The sequence below is a fragment of the Lytechinus pictus genome, chromosome 2 (genome assembly GCF_037042905.1).
Source record: "Lytechinus pictus isolate F3 Inbred chromosome 2, Lp3.0, whole genome shotgun sequence".
Classification (NCBI taxonomy): domain Eukaryota; kingdom Metazoa; phylum Echinodermata; class Echinoidea; order Temnopleuroida; family Toxopneustidae; genus Lytechinus; species Lytechinus pictus.
The window spans coordinates 36,650,417-36,670,376 of record NC_087246.1 but is presented as its reverse complement, the minus strand read 5'-3'; the positions used below and the strand labels follow the sequence as shown (position 1 = coordinate 36,670,376).

General features: G+C 35.7%; 2 protein-coding genes across 2 annotated transcripts; both read right to left on the bottom strand.

Annotated features, from left to right (window-relative positions):
- Positions 1-1,776: 1,776 nt before the first annotated feature.
- On the bottom strand, positions 1,777-7,451 carry LOC129254301 (guanine nucleotide exchange factor MSS4-like). Its single transcript, XM_064115672.1, has 2 exons — positions 7,235-7,451; positions 1,777-6,139 (listed from the first exon to the last, which is right to left on the bottom strand). The coding sequence occupies exons 1-2, from the start codon at positions 7,445-7,447 to the stop codon at positions 5,900-5,902; spliced, it is 453 nt and encodes a 150-aa protein (XP_063971742.1). The 5' UTR covers positions 7,448-7,451; the 3' UTR covers positions 1,777-5,899.
- A 1,559-nt stretch (positions 7,452-9,010) lies between these two features.
- On the bottom strand, positions 9,011-19,954 carry LOC129272119 (protein FAM210A-like). Its single transcript, XM_054909354.2, has 3 exons — positions 19,736-19,954; positions 13,121-13,608; positions 9,011-12,268 (listed from the first exon to the last, which is right to left on the bottom strand). Exons 2-3 carry the CDS (start codon positions 13,588-13,590, stop codon positions 11,971-11,973), a joined length of 768 nt encoding a protein of 255 aa, XP_054765329.2. The 5' UTR covers positions 13,591-13,608; positions 19,736-19,954; the 3' UTR covers positions 9,011-11,970.
- Between the last annotated feature and the right edge of the window lie 6 nt (positions 19,955-19,960).

The window sequence follows — 19,960 nt, the reverse complement described above, 5'->3', positions numbered from 1 at the left end:
TCATCTGGTTGGCAATTAAGTCTTCTGTACAATTCTACTCTATATCCATGCCTGAATGTATATATTAATACTTGCTGGCAAGAAACAGACTAACCTATTGTTGAGGCAGTAAAAACGGTGTTGAGAAAAGGAGTGGGATTTTGTAGCAAAATTTCTATATGTGAAATTAGAGAGAGATAGAGAGAGGGGGGAGGAAGAAATGAAAGGGATACTAGAGAAAAGAAGGGAGAAATCGGAATGCGAGGGAGGAAAGAAAGCAAGAGAGAGAAGTAGAAGGGGGAAAATGAAAAGGAAGAATCGAGGCCCGGCTGAAACGACCCTTTACATCCTCCTTCATGAAGGGCAAAATATTATTGAAAAAAATGAGATGTCTGGGGATGAAAGAGCCTCGTCCTCATGCTGGTTCTCCTTTCCAGTATAGATATAAACAAAAGTAAAATATTAAAAAAAAGAGAGGGAGAAAGGAAAAGAAGGGAAGTGAAATAGAGAAAGTAAGAGGAAATCATCTTTTTCAACAAAATTTTGAATCTTGGAGCCTTAAAATCCTTTGACTTATCCTGCACCAAATTGATGGACTAGAAGGTGGAAAGGTACAGATATCTAGAGGACTGAAGCAGCTGCAGCCCCTATTGGTAACGCATTTGTTTCTGTTTATTTCCCCTCTCCCTTTATTTGTCTTTTTCACCTTCCTTTGATTCTCTTAAATCATCCTATCTTTTCTGTCCCCTCTTCCTATCCCTTTCCCATCCTTTAATTCTTTCCCTCGTTTTTCTTCAGTTTCTCTTGCATATTCCCTTCCCTTTTTCATCTCCCTTATCCTTCTCTTTTTCTCTCTCCTATCATGCCTTTCCCCTTCCTTTTCTTGCCCTCTCTCCCTTTTTATTTTCTAAGGGGGGGGGGGGGGCTCCTCGTCCTACCCCCCCCCCCCTGGATTGCCAATCCACATCTGGCAGGAGTGTAATTAGAACTATGGAAGTTATTTTTAGTGTAATACTTCAATTTTGATGATGATAATAACCATCATAATTGAAATATTATAGTCGAAATTATCAGTTGAAATTCATTTAATGCAGTTACCATGGTTACTGTAGCGGTTAAACCACTTTATGAGTTTGTAATAATCTCTGTGTGTATGCTCTCTCTGACATCGTTCTCACTACCTTCCTAAAACTAGTTTACTGGAAACTAGTTTAGTGGAAACTACTTAAGTGGAAACTAGTTTAACGTGTAATGAGAATGGTCGAAGCGATTTTCCAAACCGGTTCAGAAAACCACCTCTCGATGTAGTTTTCAAGATCACTTTCCCTCATTAAAATGGTTTTAGCGTGAGAAAATAACTGTTCTTCAGGAAGCGATCTTCGCACATTTTGAGATTTTGAGTGCGCTACTCCACACGACAGGTGTAGAATGCCTATGCTGCAGTTTCGAATTTCGCACGCAACGTGTCACCCCACTGAGAGCATTTCCATAGCAACAAGATCGCTTTACATGAAGTGATTTTGAAAATCACTTTCGTGTGATCAAATGGAAACGCTAGCAATGTGATATTCCAAACTGGTTTACTGAACCGGTTTCCAGTAAACTAGTTTTAGAAAGCGTAATGAGAACGGTATCTCTCTCTCTCTCTGTTCTTTCTTGATGTCTCATTTCCTTGTACCCCTCCCTCCGAATCTCTGAAATCTTCTCTTCTCCACTCCCTTCCTCTCTCTCTACTATGCACTTTGCTTGACATTTAAATGAAAAATAAACTACAATTAAACTGAATGTTGCATTGATATTTACAAATATTTCTTTTGTTGGCACCAACAAGTCATTTTTTTTACAGAAAAGTTCATTAAAGTTACACTACAAGACTAATTTTATCAGGAATATTATGAAATTTCCAGCAACATTACATAAAAGTATGTCATACAACTGCACAACTTAAAATGAACAAGTAAATCACAAGTGTACTGGGTAATCAAAAAAGGAAAACCAACTTTCATATCTTTTCCTGAATAACAAAAGAATTGAGTGACAGTAGTGTTCAATAACAAATACAGTCTTTTACCTTTGAAAAAAATGGAAAACTTAGAAGTTCTACTTTTGGGTGATAAATTTTAAAAGTTATCAATTTGATGATGGTTTGTTCTCACTATCAGTCATGAAACTTGGGTTTCTTTTTTTAATACACCCCAAACGGTTTTACCACAATAGGCACAGCTGGATAAAGTTAAATTGCATAATCACAGTGAATTAATATTATAATAAATAATTAAACATCATTACACAAATATAATACATTTGAAGATAATTGATTTCTTTTTGAAATATTGTTTTTGAACTACACTCTCATGCTCATATTCTAAACTCCAGATTAATTTAAACTCTGGTCTACAGCTGTGGATTAACTATGAATATAGCTAATTGTGCCACAAATCTCAAACAATACAAGTTTGAATCAACGGCTCATTTTACACTCAGACCATTCATAACTGTCTGGGAATAATGACGAAAATAGTTTTCTTCATCATCGATGCATGAGGAAACAACATGGTACACATTATCCAAAGTAAACCAAATCTTGACATTTAGAGCTTCCCATAATTTTAGCATACAGTTTGACCATGGTCTAAATTAAACTGGACTTTAGAATACAGGCCCAGTCTATGCTCTGCAGGAAAATATACAAACATTTCTAAATTTATCACCAGCTACAATTTATGAATATGAAACATAGTTGTGGTAACAATCTCAAATGAGTTCAAACAGAAACCAATAAAATGGCCACCTAAGTATTTGCATCTATAATTGAAAATAAATAACAAAATATATGCCAAATAGCTCTAAAAGACGATGGGTAATTGCTGAGAAATGGGCAAAATAAACATGGTATGTCAGTGTTTTTTCCAAGCAACTGTCCCACATATGCATTTCTATGTTGGTGATCTTCAGAGTTATCGGTTTCAGCTAAGATCTCATGTTGTCACAAAGTTAACTTTACGTTAATATAATAGATCCAGAATAGATCTATGATAATATGGTGACAATTAACATTTATTTTAAAGAATTTCTTAAGAAATACTTGTTTAATGCAACTTCATGTTTTTATATTTAAATCCAAAGAATAAAATTAAACTAACCACATGGGTCTTAAAGATTTGCAGTAATAAGTAAAGTAAGTCAGCATAAAGTCAATTTCCAAAAGTAAATATATTCCTAAACCAAGGTAGTTTTTTTAAGACCAGATTCAAACAATACATGTATATGTTATTTACTTTTTCTAAGTTGAATTTTGCCCAGGAGATTTGGTTAATATTGATTTAACTTTGAAAAAAAAATCAGAGCAGCAAGGTCCCGTTTGTCACCTGTGTGTCTATATATGTTGCAAACAAGAAGTTCCACACAATCATGATGAGAACAATGAATAGCAGTCCTTACAAAATGATCCTAATTATGGCTTCATGATTGAATAACGGTTCTTTATTACAGTTTTATATCAAAAAAATTGTATTCATTTTGTCTGATGGATAGAACAGGCAGGAATCTTTTTTCATTCTTTAATTATGTTAACAGGACATTGAAGAAAAACAATTTTACTGATACCAAATGTTTAAAAAAAAAATACAGTAAATTGACAAGAAATCAGGAATGTTCAGAAATTAGGAGAAAGTACATTTCTCACAAATCCAACAACCACAAAAAATCCATCTTTTGTGTAAATGTTCATAGAAAAAAGCAAATGATTGCACAAAGCCACTCAGTTTTTTATTTTTCTTCTTGTCTAGATATGCTATTACTGCTATTTCAATTTTGATTAAGATGGTAAGCATTTATAACAAACTTTGAAACACAATCTTCAAGTGGAGGCCAATTGTTTCAGTGACACAAATGTTCCTCATAAAATAATATTAGCAACATCACAGTTATTACTTGTTTGAAAAATAGCTTGGAAATCAGAAATATTACTCGATACAATCAAAATCAAAGCCCATCCAAATCAAAATAAACTTCCTTTCTCTAAAAATGTTGCTACGTGATATCAATTTATTTTTTTCATAATTGATGTATACAGTGCGTATCAAAAAAAGTTTACACTTAGAAAAAATCCTGTAAAATTATATATTTGTAATATCCTGAAGATTTTTCCACATTTTAACATTGGTACAGATCCACTTAAGCAAATGACGATATAACTGTCGAAAAATATTTCCTCCTGAGCACCACTTACTTTTGAAAAGTTAGTGAAAAATGATTTGCGCAGAACTCTGGAATAGTTATGCGAATAAAAGTAGACCTTAATCATGAAGAACACGAGGAATTTAGCTAGTAAAATTGATTTGAAGATATCTTTTACCTTTTTTAACTTGTTTCCTAGGCCAAAACACTTCGAAGAGTGCATTGCGCCTCACCCCACTCCCCCACACACCGAGGCCATCGTGACGATGTTTGCTTTACACTGAGATGTGATTTACATAAAATGGCTTAGGCTTCATGTTCGTTTTGTTAATCATTGTCAAGCTTGGAAAAAGTGCGGAGAAACAAGTATTAAATGAAAAATGAAATGTAAACCCACTTTAAATGATACAAACTTAGTGAAAAAATGCTGGAGATGTCTGATATAAACTTTTGTTCAGATTCAGTTAAGTCCTCAGATCCAGCTGGCACAAAAAGGGTAAAGGTTGTGCTTATTAAAGTGCTGAAATTTCAATTTGGGTGGCAAAATTGTTACAAAATGCTTGAATGTATTCGTTTAATTTCAATTGACTAAAAGTGCAAGGGAAATGGATGAGAAATGTTTCGCAGGGTAAGTTTGATTTCGCCCTCTCCCCCTTTACACAGCGTGAAAACAAGCATTTCTGCGCAAACAGATTTCTGCGAGCTTTACAAAAATGGACAGTGCTCACTCAAGTGTAACATTCTGTCAAAACTTTAACTTGCATTAGATAGATGAGACCCAAACCCAAGATTACATGTGAAAAAATTACCCACATGTTGCATATTTTTTAATTCCTAGGGCTTTTTCAAAATGTAAACTTTTTTTGATACGCACTGTATAATACACTTCCTTGCTTTTCAAAAATTTGCTTGTTGACGTGTAGTAAATAGTAGGAACTGTCTGAAATAAGCTATAGCTGCTACATGTTGCCTCCACTACTTCCACATCACCCTCATTATGTGTTGGGTGTCATATACATGAAGCGTAATTTGTGCAATAAATTTAATATTAGGTATCTTCAGTCCACTTCATTATGCTTATAATTCAGCTGCAGAATGAGCTGTGCAATAAAAAACCACTATTTCATATTATAGCCCTCAAGCCAACTTAATACAATGTCAAATTTAGTACACCATTTCCACAATATGGTTGAACGACGATTACTAGAGAAACCAAAAATATTCAAACACTGCTCCATACGTGTATTCCTTTCAATACTTGACAATTGGTTTCAGACCAAAGAAAATGGCCTATATTTATGAGTTGTGTTTAATTGTAATCCAAATACATCTACAAACAGTTAAAATTACAGTCATTGCTAGATGCTGGAATTAATTTGGTGTTCCCTGGAAGGGGGTAATTTTTTTTTTTTAACGACTGATAAGTTATAGTAAATAAGATTGGCATGATTGGCATCACTGATATAGAATTAACCCATTGACTACTACTGACTTCTTTTATTCCCATACACTTCGTGCAGGTGCAACCCGGTTCCTGTAGCCAGCGAGTTAAGAGCCCCGGGTTAAACAGTTTAAAAGTTTCAAGCAACACGAGAGATTACATCAATTGGTCTGTAGAATTGCACTCAGATATAATGTACTGCTTCTGGATTACAAAAGCATAGTTGTGTGACCGCCAAGATGTTGATATAAGGCATGCAATGACCCCTGTCGCACGGTACACAGATTCTCCGGTCATGTCTCATTGGTGCAGCACCCGATCCAAGGCCACAAAGAACTTTGTTTTGTCAGTTACATCATGCCATCCGAGGGGTCCAACCTCACAGTCGGCACAAAGAAGATACTTGGCCGTGCCAACAGTGTTTGTGAAACCAACGTTCTCAAAGGTGAACATGTCCGAAACTACCCAATGCTTACTCAGCGTCTCCCCCTCCGTGGCGTTCTCTTGCTCCGACTTTTTCTTCATGTGCGGCAGGAAAATCTATCCAAAGAGGAAAAACAGGAAAAAAGGAAAGATAATAAATGGTTACATTCATGACAAAAAAAGGGATAGGTGGGGGACTCCCTTTTTTCCCTGCCGGTGCAGGGAATAATTCTTCTGGTGTTGCATTGCAACTTTATCCCCCTTTTTCATGACTGCTACTCATATTTGATATTATCCTTTGTGAAGCAAATTTGTTACCTGCCGGTCCCCGGTTCTACAATACTGCAAGAATCTTCAGGATTGAAGGAGGCAGTCAGTGTAGCTTGAAGAGCTTGATTTTCATTTTTTTGTCCCATAACATTAACAGTTAGACCATAATTATACACTCACACGTATTGCGAGGTTAGTATTAGTATGGTCAGTTCCCCCATGTCTGCGCGGTCTCCCAAGTCTGCGCACCCGCGTATCTGCGCGATTCTAGTAAAAGAAGATACGCAACGAGCACGAACTTTACACATGCAATACAAAGACAGGTATTCATAAAAAAATCCGACTCAAAATGGTGAAAAAATAATGAATTCAGGGCATTTCATGTGACGGCCTCAAAATACAGCCTTTCTCATCAAAATCTCCGAATCGTGTGCAAAGTGAATGAGTGCGCAGACATGGGGTACCATTTTTTTTTTCAATCTGAAAATGACTGCCCAAGGTTTTTTCAAGAAAATCCTATATTTTCTTTCATTTTTTAATGAGAAATTTGGTATACTTACTCTCAATAATATAAGGAACATTATTATCCAAAAGATTTTGTGAAATAAGAAGAAATTCATGTTAAATCTTAACTCAAATTGTTAGGTGCGCAGACTTAGGGCCCACCATCATATACTAATTATAGTCATACTCATACTCACTTTGTTCATAATCATAGATCTTCTTTTTGTCTTTGGATTACACTAAAAATATGAATTCAATAGTTGTAATCATCTTCTATTTTGTTCTTTATAATATTTCCTAACATTTTGTACAAAAAATTGAGAAACTTCGCTTGTAAATTTTTCTAAATAAACTTGATCGTGTCCAGAGTCACTATGTGACTATATGCACTGGCCACTGTGCACTACACAAAATGACACGAATGGGACTAGATCATACCTCTTTCGTCGCTACTTCAGCCACTCCTGGTAATAAAATTTTACTGTTGCATCTTTCACACATAATCGTTTTTGCATTTTTCCCATCTTTGATTAGCTCAGATATGTCTTGGAGTGATTCTGATTCCTCAGGCTCAGCCCCGGATTCATTAGCAGGGTTCGAATCTCTTGCAGCGTCCGTATCCATGATGGGAGTGGCAGTCTGTATGCACATATCAGCATTCCAATTCCAATATCCCCTATAGCGCAGCTAGTGTTAATGTTATCGATCCGGAGCGCGCGGCGCGGAGCTGTACTGTATCGCCGGCGAGGCACCGCGCCTTGCCTGGTAACACGCGTAGACCTAGTTCATCATCACCATATCGTCGTCATCATCATCATCATCATCACGTGATCATCAATCACCATCATGATCATGATCATCATCACATCATCATCGCCGTCATCATCATCACCATGACACCATCACATCATCATAATCAATCATGGTCATCATCACCACCACCATCATCATCATTGAATAATCCTAATCATGCATCATCATCTCATCACCATATAATCGTCATCATCACCACCATCATCTCATCACTACCATCACGATCATAATCATCATCATCATCACTATCATCATCACCATCATCAACGCCATCATAATAATCATCACTATCATCACCACCATCACCATCATAATCATGACCATCATCATTGTCATCATCATCATCATCAATCATCTCATCACCATTATACAGATAATTATCTATAATAATCTTCTGATCATTAAAGGAGAATGAAACTCTTGGAGTAAGTTAGCTTTTGTGAAAGCAGAAAAATCAAAGAATAAGATCAACAAAAGTTTGAGTAAAATAGGACTAGCAATAGAAGAGTTATGAGCATTTGAATGTCGAGATCACTAATGCTATGGAGATCCTCCCATTGGCAATGCGACCAAGATCTATGATGTCACAGATGAACACCTCTCCCCTTTTGGATGCTGAAAATATACCCCAAAACATATCTTTTTGCTCATTCTAATCATATGACAAACGATTCATCAATGATATGTTGTGAAACCTCTGTACTTGTCCTCTCATATAAAGAGAACACCTCACCTTGTGATAGACTCTATAAAAGTGAGAATATAAGTGAAATAAGTACTAAAGTAATGAGGGAGTTGTACGTGTGTGACATCACAGATCTTGATCGCATTGCCAATGGGAGGATCTATATGGCATTAGTGATCTCAATATTCAAATGCTCATAACTTTCTTATTATTCATTCAATCTTCCTCAAACTTTCAACAATATGTTTCTTTGATTTTTCTCTTTGATATGGATTCAGCTGGTTTCAAGGGTTTCATTCTCCTTTAATATCAAAATTTCACAAGAACTCCCTCTATGAAGCAGACATCGCAAACCTTTATGTTACGGAGTCCTGGGTCTCCTAACACAAAGGTTAGCGATTGATCGTACGCTTGATTTTCACGATTTATTGTACATTGTATTCAATGGAATCAATCGTATAAAACGTTCTACGATCAATCGCTAACCTTTGTGTTACGGGACTCAGGTGAGTGTTTCATAAACCTGTTCGTAAATAAAGAGCGACTTTAAGAACTGGTGATCCTTTCTTGTGGTAAATGGTATATTCATTGGCGATGGTTTGCCATGTAAGAAAGGTTCACCAGTCGTTCTTAAAGTCGCTCTTAACTTACGAACAGCTTTATGAAACAGCCCCCTGGTATTCTAATACAATAGACAGTTATGAAACCCCACAAAATATAGTATATATAATTTTTTGCACACTTGGTGTGATTTATGATATGCAACAGAAGACTTCTACTCATCCTTGCAAAAAAAAGATTGTCTAAGGATAGTGACACTTATGAATTAGTCATATTGCTGCTTTATGCAATAAATAATATTAGGCGCAACACATTTGTAATCAATTGCAAGTCAAATACTGACATTTGTAATCAATTGCAAGTCAAATACTGATTGAAAAACATAAATTGAGAGATTACAAAAGTGTGATATATTGTTGGTCAACTTCTGCCACAACAGAAAGAATCAGTAGATGTTAAACTTGTCCAGTAGTTGCAATTGTTATTTTAAGTTGATTGCAAAAGTTTTCCTTAAGAACATCCTTACAGATTTACTTTTAGGGCTACACATTTTACATACCGGGTATGTGGTATAGGCTAGCACAACAGTAGTAAGCTGAAAAGTTGATACACGTTCACCGTTTGTTCATATTACCTATTATGCTGCCTAGGCATGCAATGAAGATCAACATTAGAAAGGAAAAATCCTTAATTTATAATGCTGAGATATTTGTGATAATGAAGATGTGATAATGAAGATATGTACATACAATTTCATCTAATGATGGAAGTTCCAATGTAAAATATCAATATTGTCATATTGTTTATCCCTACTCACTGCTTTTTACATGAATAAGTTTACGAATACTTAATGCAGAAATACATTAAATGATTGATCAATGAAGATATGAAGAATTATATAGACCTTGGGTCTATATAACTCAAAATATAAAAATTATGTTATTTCTAATCACAATCATAAATTGTTCTCCATAACACAGAGAAAAATTTGTTTAGAGGGTGTTTGGAAATAATTTGGTCACACTTGTGTACAGCAATTCATTTGACTGCCCCCCCCCCCCCCGGGAAAATCACTGAGTTTTTCTTTTTACAAAACCATGGAATCATGATGCTTCTAGCACAACATGACATCTCGAGGCAAATGAAAAGCACAATAAGGCTTATTTTAGAAGCCTAATAATTGGAGCTATTCTTTAGCAAAATACGGCTTGTAAGTAGTGAAAATGCATAAAGCTTACATTGTATTTAGTAGTTTATGAGCTTTCCATTGTTATAACATTTCACTTTTGGTCCAGTCTGGGTCTTTAATATGAGGGGGTACGATGGGCATCTTTTCAATTCACACCTGCTTGTAAGAAATGTAACACACCATAAGTTGCAGTTTCTAAATAACCAGACATATTCTCGATTCGACATGGTCAATTTATGCCTCCGCCATTGCCACACCTTAACTATAATCTTAATATTGCATACTTTATTCTGATATTGTGAAAACCATCAAATTAATCTCATCACATTTATAATCTCATAGACATTTTCAATGCAAAAAAAATAGAGAAGTACTTCATATGTTCATGCGTATTAATGCATATCTCTCAAGAAATTCATTAAAATATATTGAATTTGTATAATAAAATTTATTTTCAATTTTTCCAAAATGTAGCTTTATATATGTATAGAGAGAGAGAGATAGAGAGAAAGATGAACATGATCTGAAAAAAACAATGCAGTGATACATTATATCAAGGAGGCTAAAGTAAAACCTCCTCGGTTATATACTGTATGCAACTGCAATCAAAGTGCAACTTTTATCTTTGTAAAACTTCCCCTGATCTATAAATCTTATAGTTCTATAGTCTAATAAAATTATAAAATCACATCATAATGATGATAATACAGTGCGTCCCAAAAAAAAGGAAACCCACTTTCAGAGATAGATTTCACAATTATTAAATATGTTTTTGCTATGAATTTTATACTCGTGGCAAGAGTAGGATCTCATCTCGAATTTGAAAGCAACAGCTAAGCAAATCGTTCATGCATGGCAGATTACAAACAATAAATATTGAGGCATATCAGAAACGATTTGCGCAGAAACTCACATGTGAATCCGAATATAGTCTCATTTTACAAAAATTTAGGGATCAGTGAGAGAATCTTAACAAAGAATACAAAAGAAATGCAAATGAGCCAATCGTTGATTAGGCACGGTCGTCGTATCTCGAACCAATCTTATCCAATTTTTTTCTGCGCAACCTGGTTTTGACATTGAAATTTCAAACTCGTCTTGCTCATTAATGCGTGAAGTGTTCGTCTCATGTTAGGTACCAAAATAAAGAGGAATAAGTGAATTATATGATTATGTCAATGAAATGCCATATTTTGTTTGCCTTTGAAGATAAAAGACATGGGAATCCTGGTTTCCTTTTTTCTGGGATGCACTGTATACGTGTAGACTACACTTACTCTCTTACTGGTGCTTTGATGATGGCAGGTGCTATTTCATGGCAAATTTAATGCTGAAGTTTATCGAAAAAATTGACAGTGCAGAACAGATTATCTTAAAAATTAAAAAACAAGTTCACGGATGTTTGCCCCCCCCCCCCCCCCTGGGATTTTCCACAGGGGGGGCAAATTTGTTTGCCAAAAAATTTGACAAGCAAAAAAAAAAAAAAAAAAGGTCTTCAACCACAAATAAAGGATTTCGTACCAGAAAAAAAAATGGAAAAAGTCTTAAAGACTCGTCAGGGGGAGCAGTCTGCCCCCTCTGCCCCCCGTAGGTACGCTAGTGCCCCCCCCCCCCGCTATGCAATCTCAAAATAGGGTTATAATGGTTCTTTCAAGGCATAAAAATTTCAAGTTGGAGGCTCAAGAGCCAAACATAACAGTACTGCATGCACTTAAAATCATAATTTTTCAGATATAATCTGAATTAATCATTTGAATGAACATTTGGAAGAATATTGAGTCTTGATGAATGTTTGATTAAGTTACCGAAAGACAGCATCATCCACTGCTCTTCATCAGAATGTGTTTTCACATAATCACACGTAGCAACATGCAGGTCACAAGCATCAACACTATTCAGAGATAGGGAGCCGGAAGAGCAAGGAGCTCAAGAATTCTTAGTTTCCCTCATGTCTGAGATCTTATCTTTCATCTCCCCCACCGTCTCCTTGAATGAGTCCCGGTATGTCTTTTCCTTCGGTGGCGTTGGCTTCATGTATCCCAACTTCCTAAGCTTGCGAATGGTGACCTCGGTGGCGCCGAGAGTGACGGTGTAACGTAAAGGTGTGAAAATCTTGTACAATGCATAGGCCATGAGGGCAGTGCTTGCCTTGGAGTTGCGTAGAGTTTCAACGTGGTGATCGCTGACTCCAATTTTTGTAAGGAATGGACCGATGTCAACACCCCTGCAAGAAACAAGATTACAAGAGCTTTCAATAAAATGTTTTATGCATAAGCAAATAATAATACAAAAATTGATAGAAAGAAATGAGATGCACAATTCTGTATAATTTATTAAAATAATGATTCTGGATATTTTTCTAATTCCTAATTTAATTATAATCATGAATATTTTATTTAAATTCTTGCAGAGGAAGCATGAATAAAAGTTAAAACACAAAAGATGATCAAACATTGCATACAGGACACAGTATAGAAGAAATGGCTAGGCCAATTTGACATGTTCAATTTGGTATCAGAAATAGACTGAAATTCACCTGAAATCATGTGTCAATTTTGGGAAGATATTGCACATTCAAGGAAAATAGACACTTTATTGAATCTAAAAGGGCATATTATCACATTACAGCGCAAGTAGAAAACTTGCAAAGTTTGCACAAATTGAAGGCCATTCATTCAATTGATGGCCTTGTGTTCATTTAGGCCACAAGATTGCAGATCACTATTTTTTTGCTGCCAATGCTGAATATGTCTTGATAACAAATATATTCTGTCAATTGTGAGAAATTTTATCCAAGGTATCTTCTGTGATCAGGTGGGTGTTTCATAAAACAGTTTGTGAGTTACAGTAGAAATGACTTTACACACAACCGAATGACCCATGCTTGTGCTAATGATACATGTATATCCCCTTGAAGCTGGCTTGGCACCTAAGAACAAGTTCCAGTTCCATGTTACATCATAACTTTACAAAAAGCTTTATTAAACACCCCATCTGGATTGGAATTTTGTTGGGCAATTCCGTATCAAGTGGAAACTGCCCCTTGTACATCCTTCTATGTCTACACATGACTTACATTTTGATAGTGTAGTAGAAAGCTCCAAACCATAGTGGTGCTATGACCCAATGTACAGGGATGATTACATAACCGTAGGCTTTCATCATGATCTTCATTCGCTTCCAATTACTCAGGGGTTTGCCCTCTTCATCGGTCTTTGGTATGATAGAGTCCTCCTCCATGCTGTCCAAATCTTTGGAAGCAATTTCACTGTCTTTGGTGTTCTTGGATGAAGAACTGGATGTCCGCAACCACTTTGTGAAGATGTTTCTTTGGCAAATGTGAAAGCTTTTGGAGGCACTGTTTCCTGGTCTTAGTACGCAGATGGCACCACTGTGGAAGGCGGGAGGACACAGAGGACGATGGTGGATACACGATGGAACAAGTCTGGTCTGGGACTGGGTGTGGAGGAGATTCCTTGATTCCACCCTGGGAAGCAGTCTTGCAGTTTCCAAGCAGAATCTACGTACAGTCAGACTTATCGCCATGGCGGCTGAGAAACTGACCTGGGGAATACAGATAAAGATGATACAGATTAACCCTAAAAGAGCCGGGTTATTTGGACCCCTCTCACAGCTGGGGGGGGGGGGGTGATTACGCCCCCCTCCCTGAGATCTTGGCCTTTGATTGCGCGAGTGCCGCAATTTTGCACAGTGGTAGTGCGCGATAAAATCTACAAGGCTGTATGGTTGATTTTTTGACATATTAAGATTTTTAATTTAATGACATTTCAAAAACTTAACCTTGGTTATGATTTCAATGTTAATGACGCTGCCGTCGCCGTCGGAAAAGCGGCACCTATAGTCTCGCTCTGCTATGCAGGCGGGACAAAAATCGTGCAAAGAAACTTTCAAAAGAAAAAAAAGACAACCATAATTTTACCTATGCTATAAGAGGTCAATTATTGATTTGAATATGTATCGAATATGTTTTAGGGCTCAACATGAAAACTGTTAACCATAATTTTTCTGTATTTTGTATTTATTTATATATCTATATGTTTGATTTGTAACTTTGTGTCTCACTGTAATTGTTCATATAAGTGTTTGTTTGTAAAATTGAGAATGATCCAATATGTGTGGATTTTGATCAATAAATTTTGAAACTTGTATGAATGATATTTGATTGATGTCTATTTACTAAATGGCGATTGGATGACGTCACGATGAGCTTTTGACCTTGAACTCGTTTTATACACAAAACATAGGCCTACCGTTAGATCTGCATAAAACTTGATAGAAATTGAAGCCTGAACTTTTGAAGAAACTTTCAAGTGAAGGAGGAATTCTGGAGATTTTGTGCTAAACATTAAAGAAACGGGTGGAAAAATAAAATAAAATAAAGAAGAAAATTCGTAAAGACGTAATAAATTAATAGTTGATCTGTCAATTGACAGATCACGGTCACCTAATATTGCGCTAATTGCGTAGATCCATCTAACATTACTAAAGTTAGATCTAGGCCTAATTTGTTTACACCAGCACCAGCAATATAAAATCTTTCCCATTCCCATGGCGTCACAATTGCCAATGGAAGTTAGAATTTTTATTTCGAAAGTTAGACATGATCAGGGGTGGTATTCGGGTCTTTCTGGAACACTGTCATAACTTTTGTCATAAAGACAAAGTTTGTCATTTCTTTCTGAGATGTGACACCGCTATGATTGTCACAAATCGGTATTCCGAAAAAATAAATATTCAGATAAAATCAACCTCTTCTTCTCTTTCAAACAATCACATAAAAAAAAAGCAATAGAGAAGAAATACCTACGCAAATCTTTCAGAATATTCATATTTTCCGATAAATTTATTTAGGCCGACTTTTTGAGGAGAAAAGGTCTCAAATCATAGGGCAAATTTGAGGCATGTTTTTGCAATAAAATAGCGTATTTTGAGAAAAAAATACAGGGTTTGGGAAAAATGTCACAACTTTCTAACCATAAATTTTGGTTGAAAATTTTATTTTATGATATACGAACGAGGATCACAGTTACCATACCATAACAAAAAACCATCTGCACTGTTTTTTCTCCAATGTCTAGTGATACTCGGATTTGGAGGAATTTAGGGCAAAATTCTCATTTCATCTCCGGAAAACGACGATAGAGTGAGAATGTGAAATTTATATGACACATGCTGATCGGTGGTAATCATAAGTTTACATTAAAAATCATCAATATTCATTTGATTTGATATGTGTCTTCAAGGTTTTATAACTTCAAACATAACTCCAAGCCAGATTGACATTTGTATTATGTATGGTCATGACATTGGGGTATTCTGTTTCGAGGGGGGGTGTCATTTTAACTTTTCTTAAATCATTGCTTCTTGTTAAAATATGAACTAGGCCCCTAATGTTTATTCTACAAGAATGATTTAGTAAATGCTGCTCTAATTGAGTTCTTTTTATGACTTTAAGATAATATTTTATTTAATTTTTATATGGCTGATGCAGGGGCATTTATTATCGTGAAAATTTGAAAATAGGTACATTATTTATTAATTAAGAAAATTCGATTTTTTTTTTTTAGCCTTTTACTTTATTGATGTAGAAAGACTCTATTTATCTACTTACCTGTGATACAGAATATTTTTTATTGACCATACTCTCCAATTTATTAATCTAAATATATGTCTGTAACCTTACAATTTAAAAAAAGCTTCTTTTTTTATCATGGCTGTACGCAACAGGGGATGGGGGTGGTATTACCTCAAATTCACAAAACATGTTCACAAAATCTTCCAATTTCACTTAAGAAATTTTGAAACTGCTCCAGCAACACAATTACTTATCCCCCTTTAAGAGTTTCTTCGAAAATTGCATGTGTCCTGCTGCATCCCCCCCCCCCTGGCCCCAGAAAATAATTTCTGCGTACCGGCATGGTTTTTAATCTAAAGATTTCGTAATTCAAGAACTGGGTCTACAGTTGACTGAAACCGTGTTGTTTTACTACTTAAAGCTTTTTGCTGAAGATGGTGATATATTTTTTTTTGGGGGGGGGGGATGTTGGTGGTGCAGCCTCTAGATTGAGCCAACGTAGCTGATGATGCTGATCATTTATGAGGATCAGTTCGGTAAGAGTGTGTTTACAGTTCTATGAAGTTCGACTGAAATACGTTGGAAATATTTTGTACATGTCATATGGCCCTTCACAGACAATGAAATCTTGATTTTTTTTCAATTGCAAAAATTCAACCCTCGGCCTTGTTAGGGTATATCACGTACACCTTTATTTCTGAACATGAGCAAGATGATTTAAATTTAACTTTTTTTTCAATTGAATAACAATTATTAACCTTAATGAATTACCTTAGTTACAGATTTACATTACCCAAATCTCTATTTTTATACCCTAATCCCTATTACCGTATTTTCCCCCTTTTTTCTCCACCCCCCACCCCCGCCCCGCTATTGAAAAGTCATAGCGGGCGTTTGCCCCCTGCCTACCTCCTTGTAACACCTCCGCTATTTCTAAGTATAAACAAAATGTTGAATTAATCAAGATCAGGTTAATTAATTGAATATTCAACAAATGAACAGAATAAAAACAAACACATTTGTCATTAAATAATTTAGGGAAAGGTAAAATTTATGAATAAATAAATGAATATACAATTGGGTAAAGCTAAAGATAAAATTAAATCATTTTCATCACTGTAATGAGACAAATTAAAGTGAATAAATAAGTAAGTGAAAAATAAATTAAGACAAAGACATTGGTTCACTCCATATTATGAGGTGAGTGCAGTGGAGTAGACATAGACTGTTTTGGCTGGATTGAGAGGGATGAATGGTGGATATCTGATTAAATGTACAACATTCCATCTAAATAAACCTAAAATCTAATGAAATTATTGATTCATGCAATGCTCTACAAATATCATTTAGCCATTTTGATTCCATAACCATGCATAAAAGTCAGAATCATTTTTCAACTTGAGCTCAGCTCCCGGGCTTAGCCGCACAGCTGGTTTACGACTTTACGTCCAGAAAATCATACAGAGAAAATAATGTATGGGACACCCTGAAACTTTGACCAGCAAGATCATGCCACTTGAAGGAAAAAAAATGAATTTAAAAAATCGGCGTAGATCTAGTTACAACGTGATCGTTCGGAACATGTTTCAAGATTGTTTTGAGGTGCTAGCTATTAAGAGGTCGCATTAATCAGGGAGAAAGACGCAGTATTATTGATTCATGCAATGCTCTACAAATATCATTTAGCCATTTTGATTCCATAACCATGCATAAAACTCAGAATCATTTTTCAACTTGAGCTCAGCTCCCGGGCTTAGCCGCGCAGCTGGTTTACGACTTTACGTCCAGAAAATCATACAGAGAAAATAATGTATGGGACACCCTGAAACTTTGACCAGCAAGATCATGCCACTTGAAGGAAAAAAATGAATTAAAAAAATTGGCGTAGATCTAGTTACAACGTGATCATTCGGAACATGTTTCAAGATTGTTTTGAGGTGCTAGCTATTAAGAGGTCGCATTAATCAGGGAGAAAGACGCAGTATTATCTCTGACGATGTTTACGATGATTGATATCTTCTCTTCAACCTCGTGGTGATAGCGGACGCCGCCGTGAACTTTTAAAGGTCGTATTACTAGACGGAGATCACCGCGCTACTCTCTTACATCGTTTATGATGATAGACATCTTCTCTTCAACCTCAATTTATTTGTCTTTGCAACTTGGTCGGAAGATGCTTCTTTTATATTTCTTCTTGGATATCAAAAGTTCATTTCTCAAGATTGCAATATATTGATTTGAAAACGGTAGCTCCTCAAAACATTTTAATAACATGTTCCGAATCATAGCGCGTTGTTGCGACTTCTATACCCAGTTGTTGTGTGTCCGGACAGGTTGTGTGTCCGGACGATCAATTTTATAAAGTCATTTGGAAAAAATTACAAGCGAAGTTACATCAATTATTAGTACAAAATGTTAGAAATTATTATAGAGAACAAAATAGAGGATGATTACAACTATTGAATTCATATTTTTAGTGTAATCTTAAGACAAAAAAGAAGGCTTCAAAAATATAAAGTGTCCGGACACCCGACCCCCCATCCTACTATATTTTAATTGCACTTGCGACTTTAATAAGATAATGCATCAAGAGATCATTCCAATAATAAAATTGCTAGCACCTAAAACTACTTATAAAAGATGTCCTGCCGATCGTTCATTAACCTGTGATCTATGAGACTTATTTTCATTTTATTTTCCTTTGCAACTTTCCTCGGAAGATGCGTCATTCGTTTATCTTTCTAATAAAAATCACTCTGTTCATTTTTAAGCAGTAACACCTCAAAACCCTTTTATAACATGTTTTGAACAATCGCGCATGTTGGCGACTTCCATTCCAATGCATTTGTCTTTGTGACTTTGTCAGGGAGATGTGCGCGACCGCGAATCTATTCCTAGGGTGTCTGGAGAAAAAAATTATTTTTCTTATTTGAAGAAAATATCACATTTTCTTTGTGAATTTGAAGAGAAATGACCTTCAGACTGACAGAAATGTAACATTTTTGAAAAAAATCAAATTATTGGCTGCAAAAAAGAAGAATGAAATTAGGTAAATTTTCAGCATTTCTCTGCCATAGACTGTGTAGTTAAGAAATGGACACACACAAATCCAAATTTTTAGCTTCCGAGAGCTGTTATAAATTTATTATTAATGCCAAAAACTTGTCCATAAAGAGTCCAATAGGATTTTTTATGCTCCATCTGATGGTATGATTTTTATAAAGATTTGGAAACCAGATCACAATGAAAAATTGCGACAAAGTGAAAAAAATTGTGCAAAACAGAAATGTCATTTTCCCATAGAAAACGCATGGAGAAATGGCAATCTCAACACACACAAAAATAAGGGTTTGCAATATATCTCTAAATCCTTATTTAAAATGATCATATAAACTTGTCCTTACTGTCAAAAGAAGCCCCTGAATTTTCTCTTTCCATACATGCCAAACACAAGTTAATAATCAATTCAGATCACATTTTTCTAGTAGCCTGAACTTCCCCGAAAAAATGTGCCATATTTTCCCCTAAATAAGCCTGTTTTATGCTGACACTTTTCAGTGTGGCTTCAGACACCCTACTATTCCTTTGTTTTTAAATATCGCCAATTCGATTTTCGATTCAATTTTGATTTTAGAACTAGAACGAAGCTTGCCTTAAGTATTAACTGCCGGCTGCCTGCCGATCCGATTTTCGATCCGATTTACAACATTAGGAGTCTCCCATATTTGATATTGGCCATGTGCCTCTGTTGCCCATCTCGTGCACATGCGTGATCCCGTCATAAATTTTGTCATATTTTTGCTTTTATTTTTATTTTTATAAAAGGATTATGCGCATGCCGCATTGTTTTTGGTGCACGCTAACATGGCTAAAAAGAGACAAAGTTTATGACAATTTTTGTGACAAAAGTTATGACATCCACAGTACCAGAATACCAATTTTGTAATTTTGTCATATCTCTGATTCTGAGAAAAATAAGGAGAAAAGACAATGCATGCAATGTTCAGAATACCAATAATAATATATTAAATTATGAATACCGCCCCTGACTTAATTTTATAAAAAGTAAGATTAATTAAATCATAAAATATTTACCAAAGACGATAAATTAGATCAGAGTAGATATGCAGAGACTAGACCCTCTAACTCAGAGCTCAAAGTATCTCAAGATACTGACAAAAATGGCATTAGCATTTTTTTCCACAGCATGTGCTTGATCTCTCTCTCGCAGCTCGCTGAATAGTGCATGCAGCTCGCTCTTGATCCCCGGTCCGGTCCCCTTCTCCTCCTCCGGCGGCTCCTCCAGTATAGCGTACCGGT

Coding starts and splice junctions, on each gene's coding strand:
- LOC129254301 (XM_064115672.1), bottom strand. CDS start 7,447: ATGTGCATACAGACTGCCACTCCCATCATGGATACGGACGCTGCAAGA. Junction 6,140..7,234: donor CTGAAGTAGCGACGAAAGAG/GTATGATCTAGT, acceptor CTCTTTGGATAG/ATTTTCCTGCCGCACATGAA.
- LOC129272119 (XM_054909354.2), bottom strand. CDS start 13,590: ATGGCGATAAGTCTGACTGTACGTAGATTCTGCTTGGAAACTGCAAGA. Junction 12,269..13,120: donor TTCTACTACACTATCAAAAT/GTAAGTCATGTG, acceptor TGTTTCTTGCAG/GGGTGTTGACATCGGTCCAT.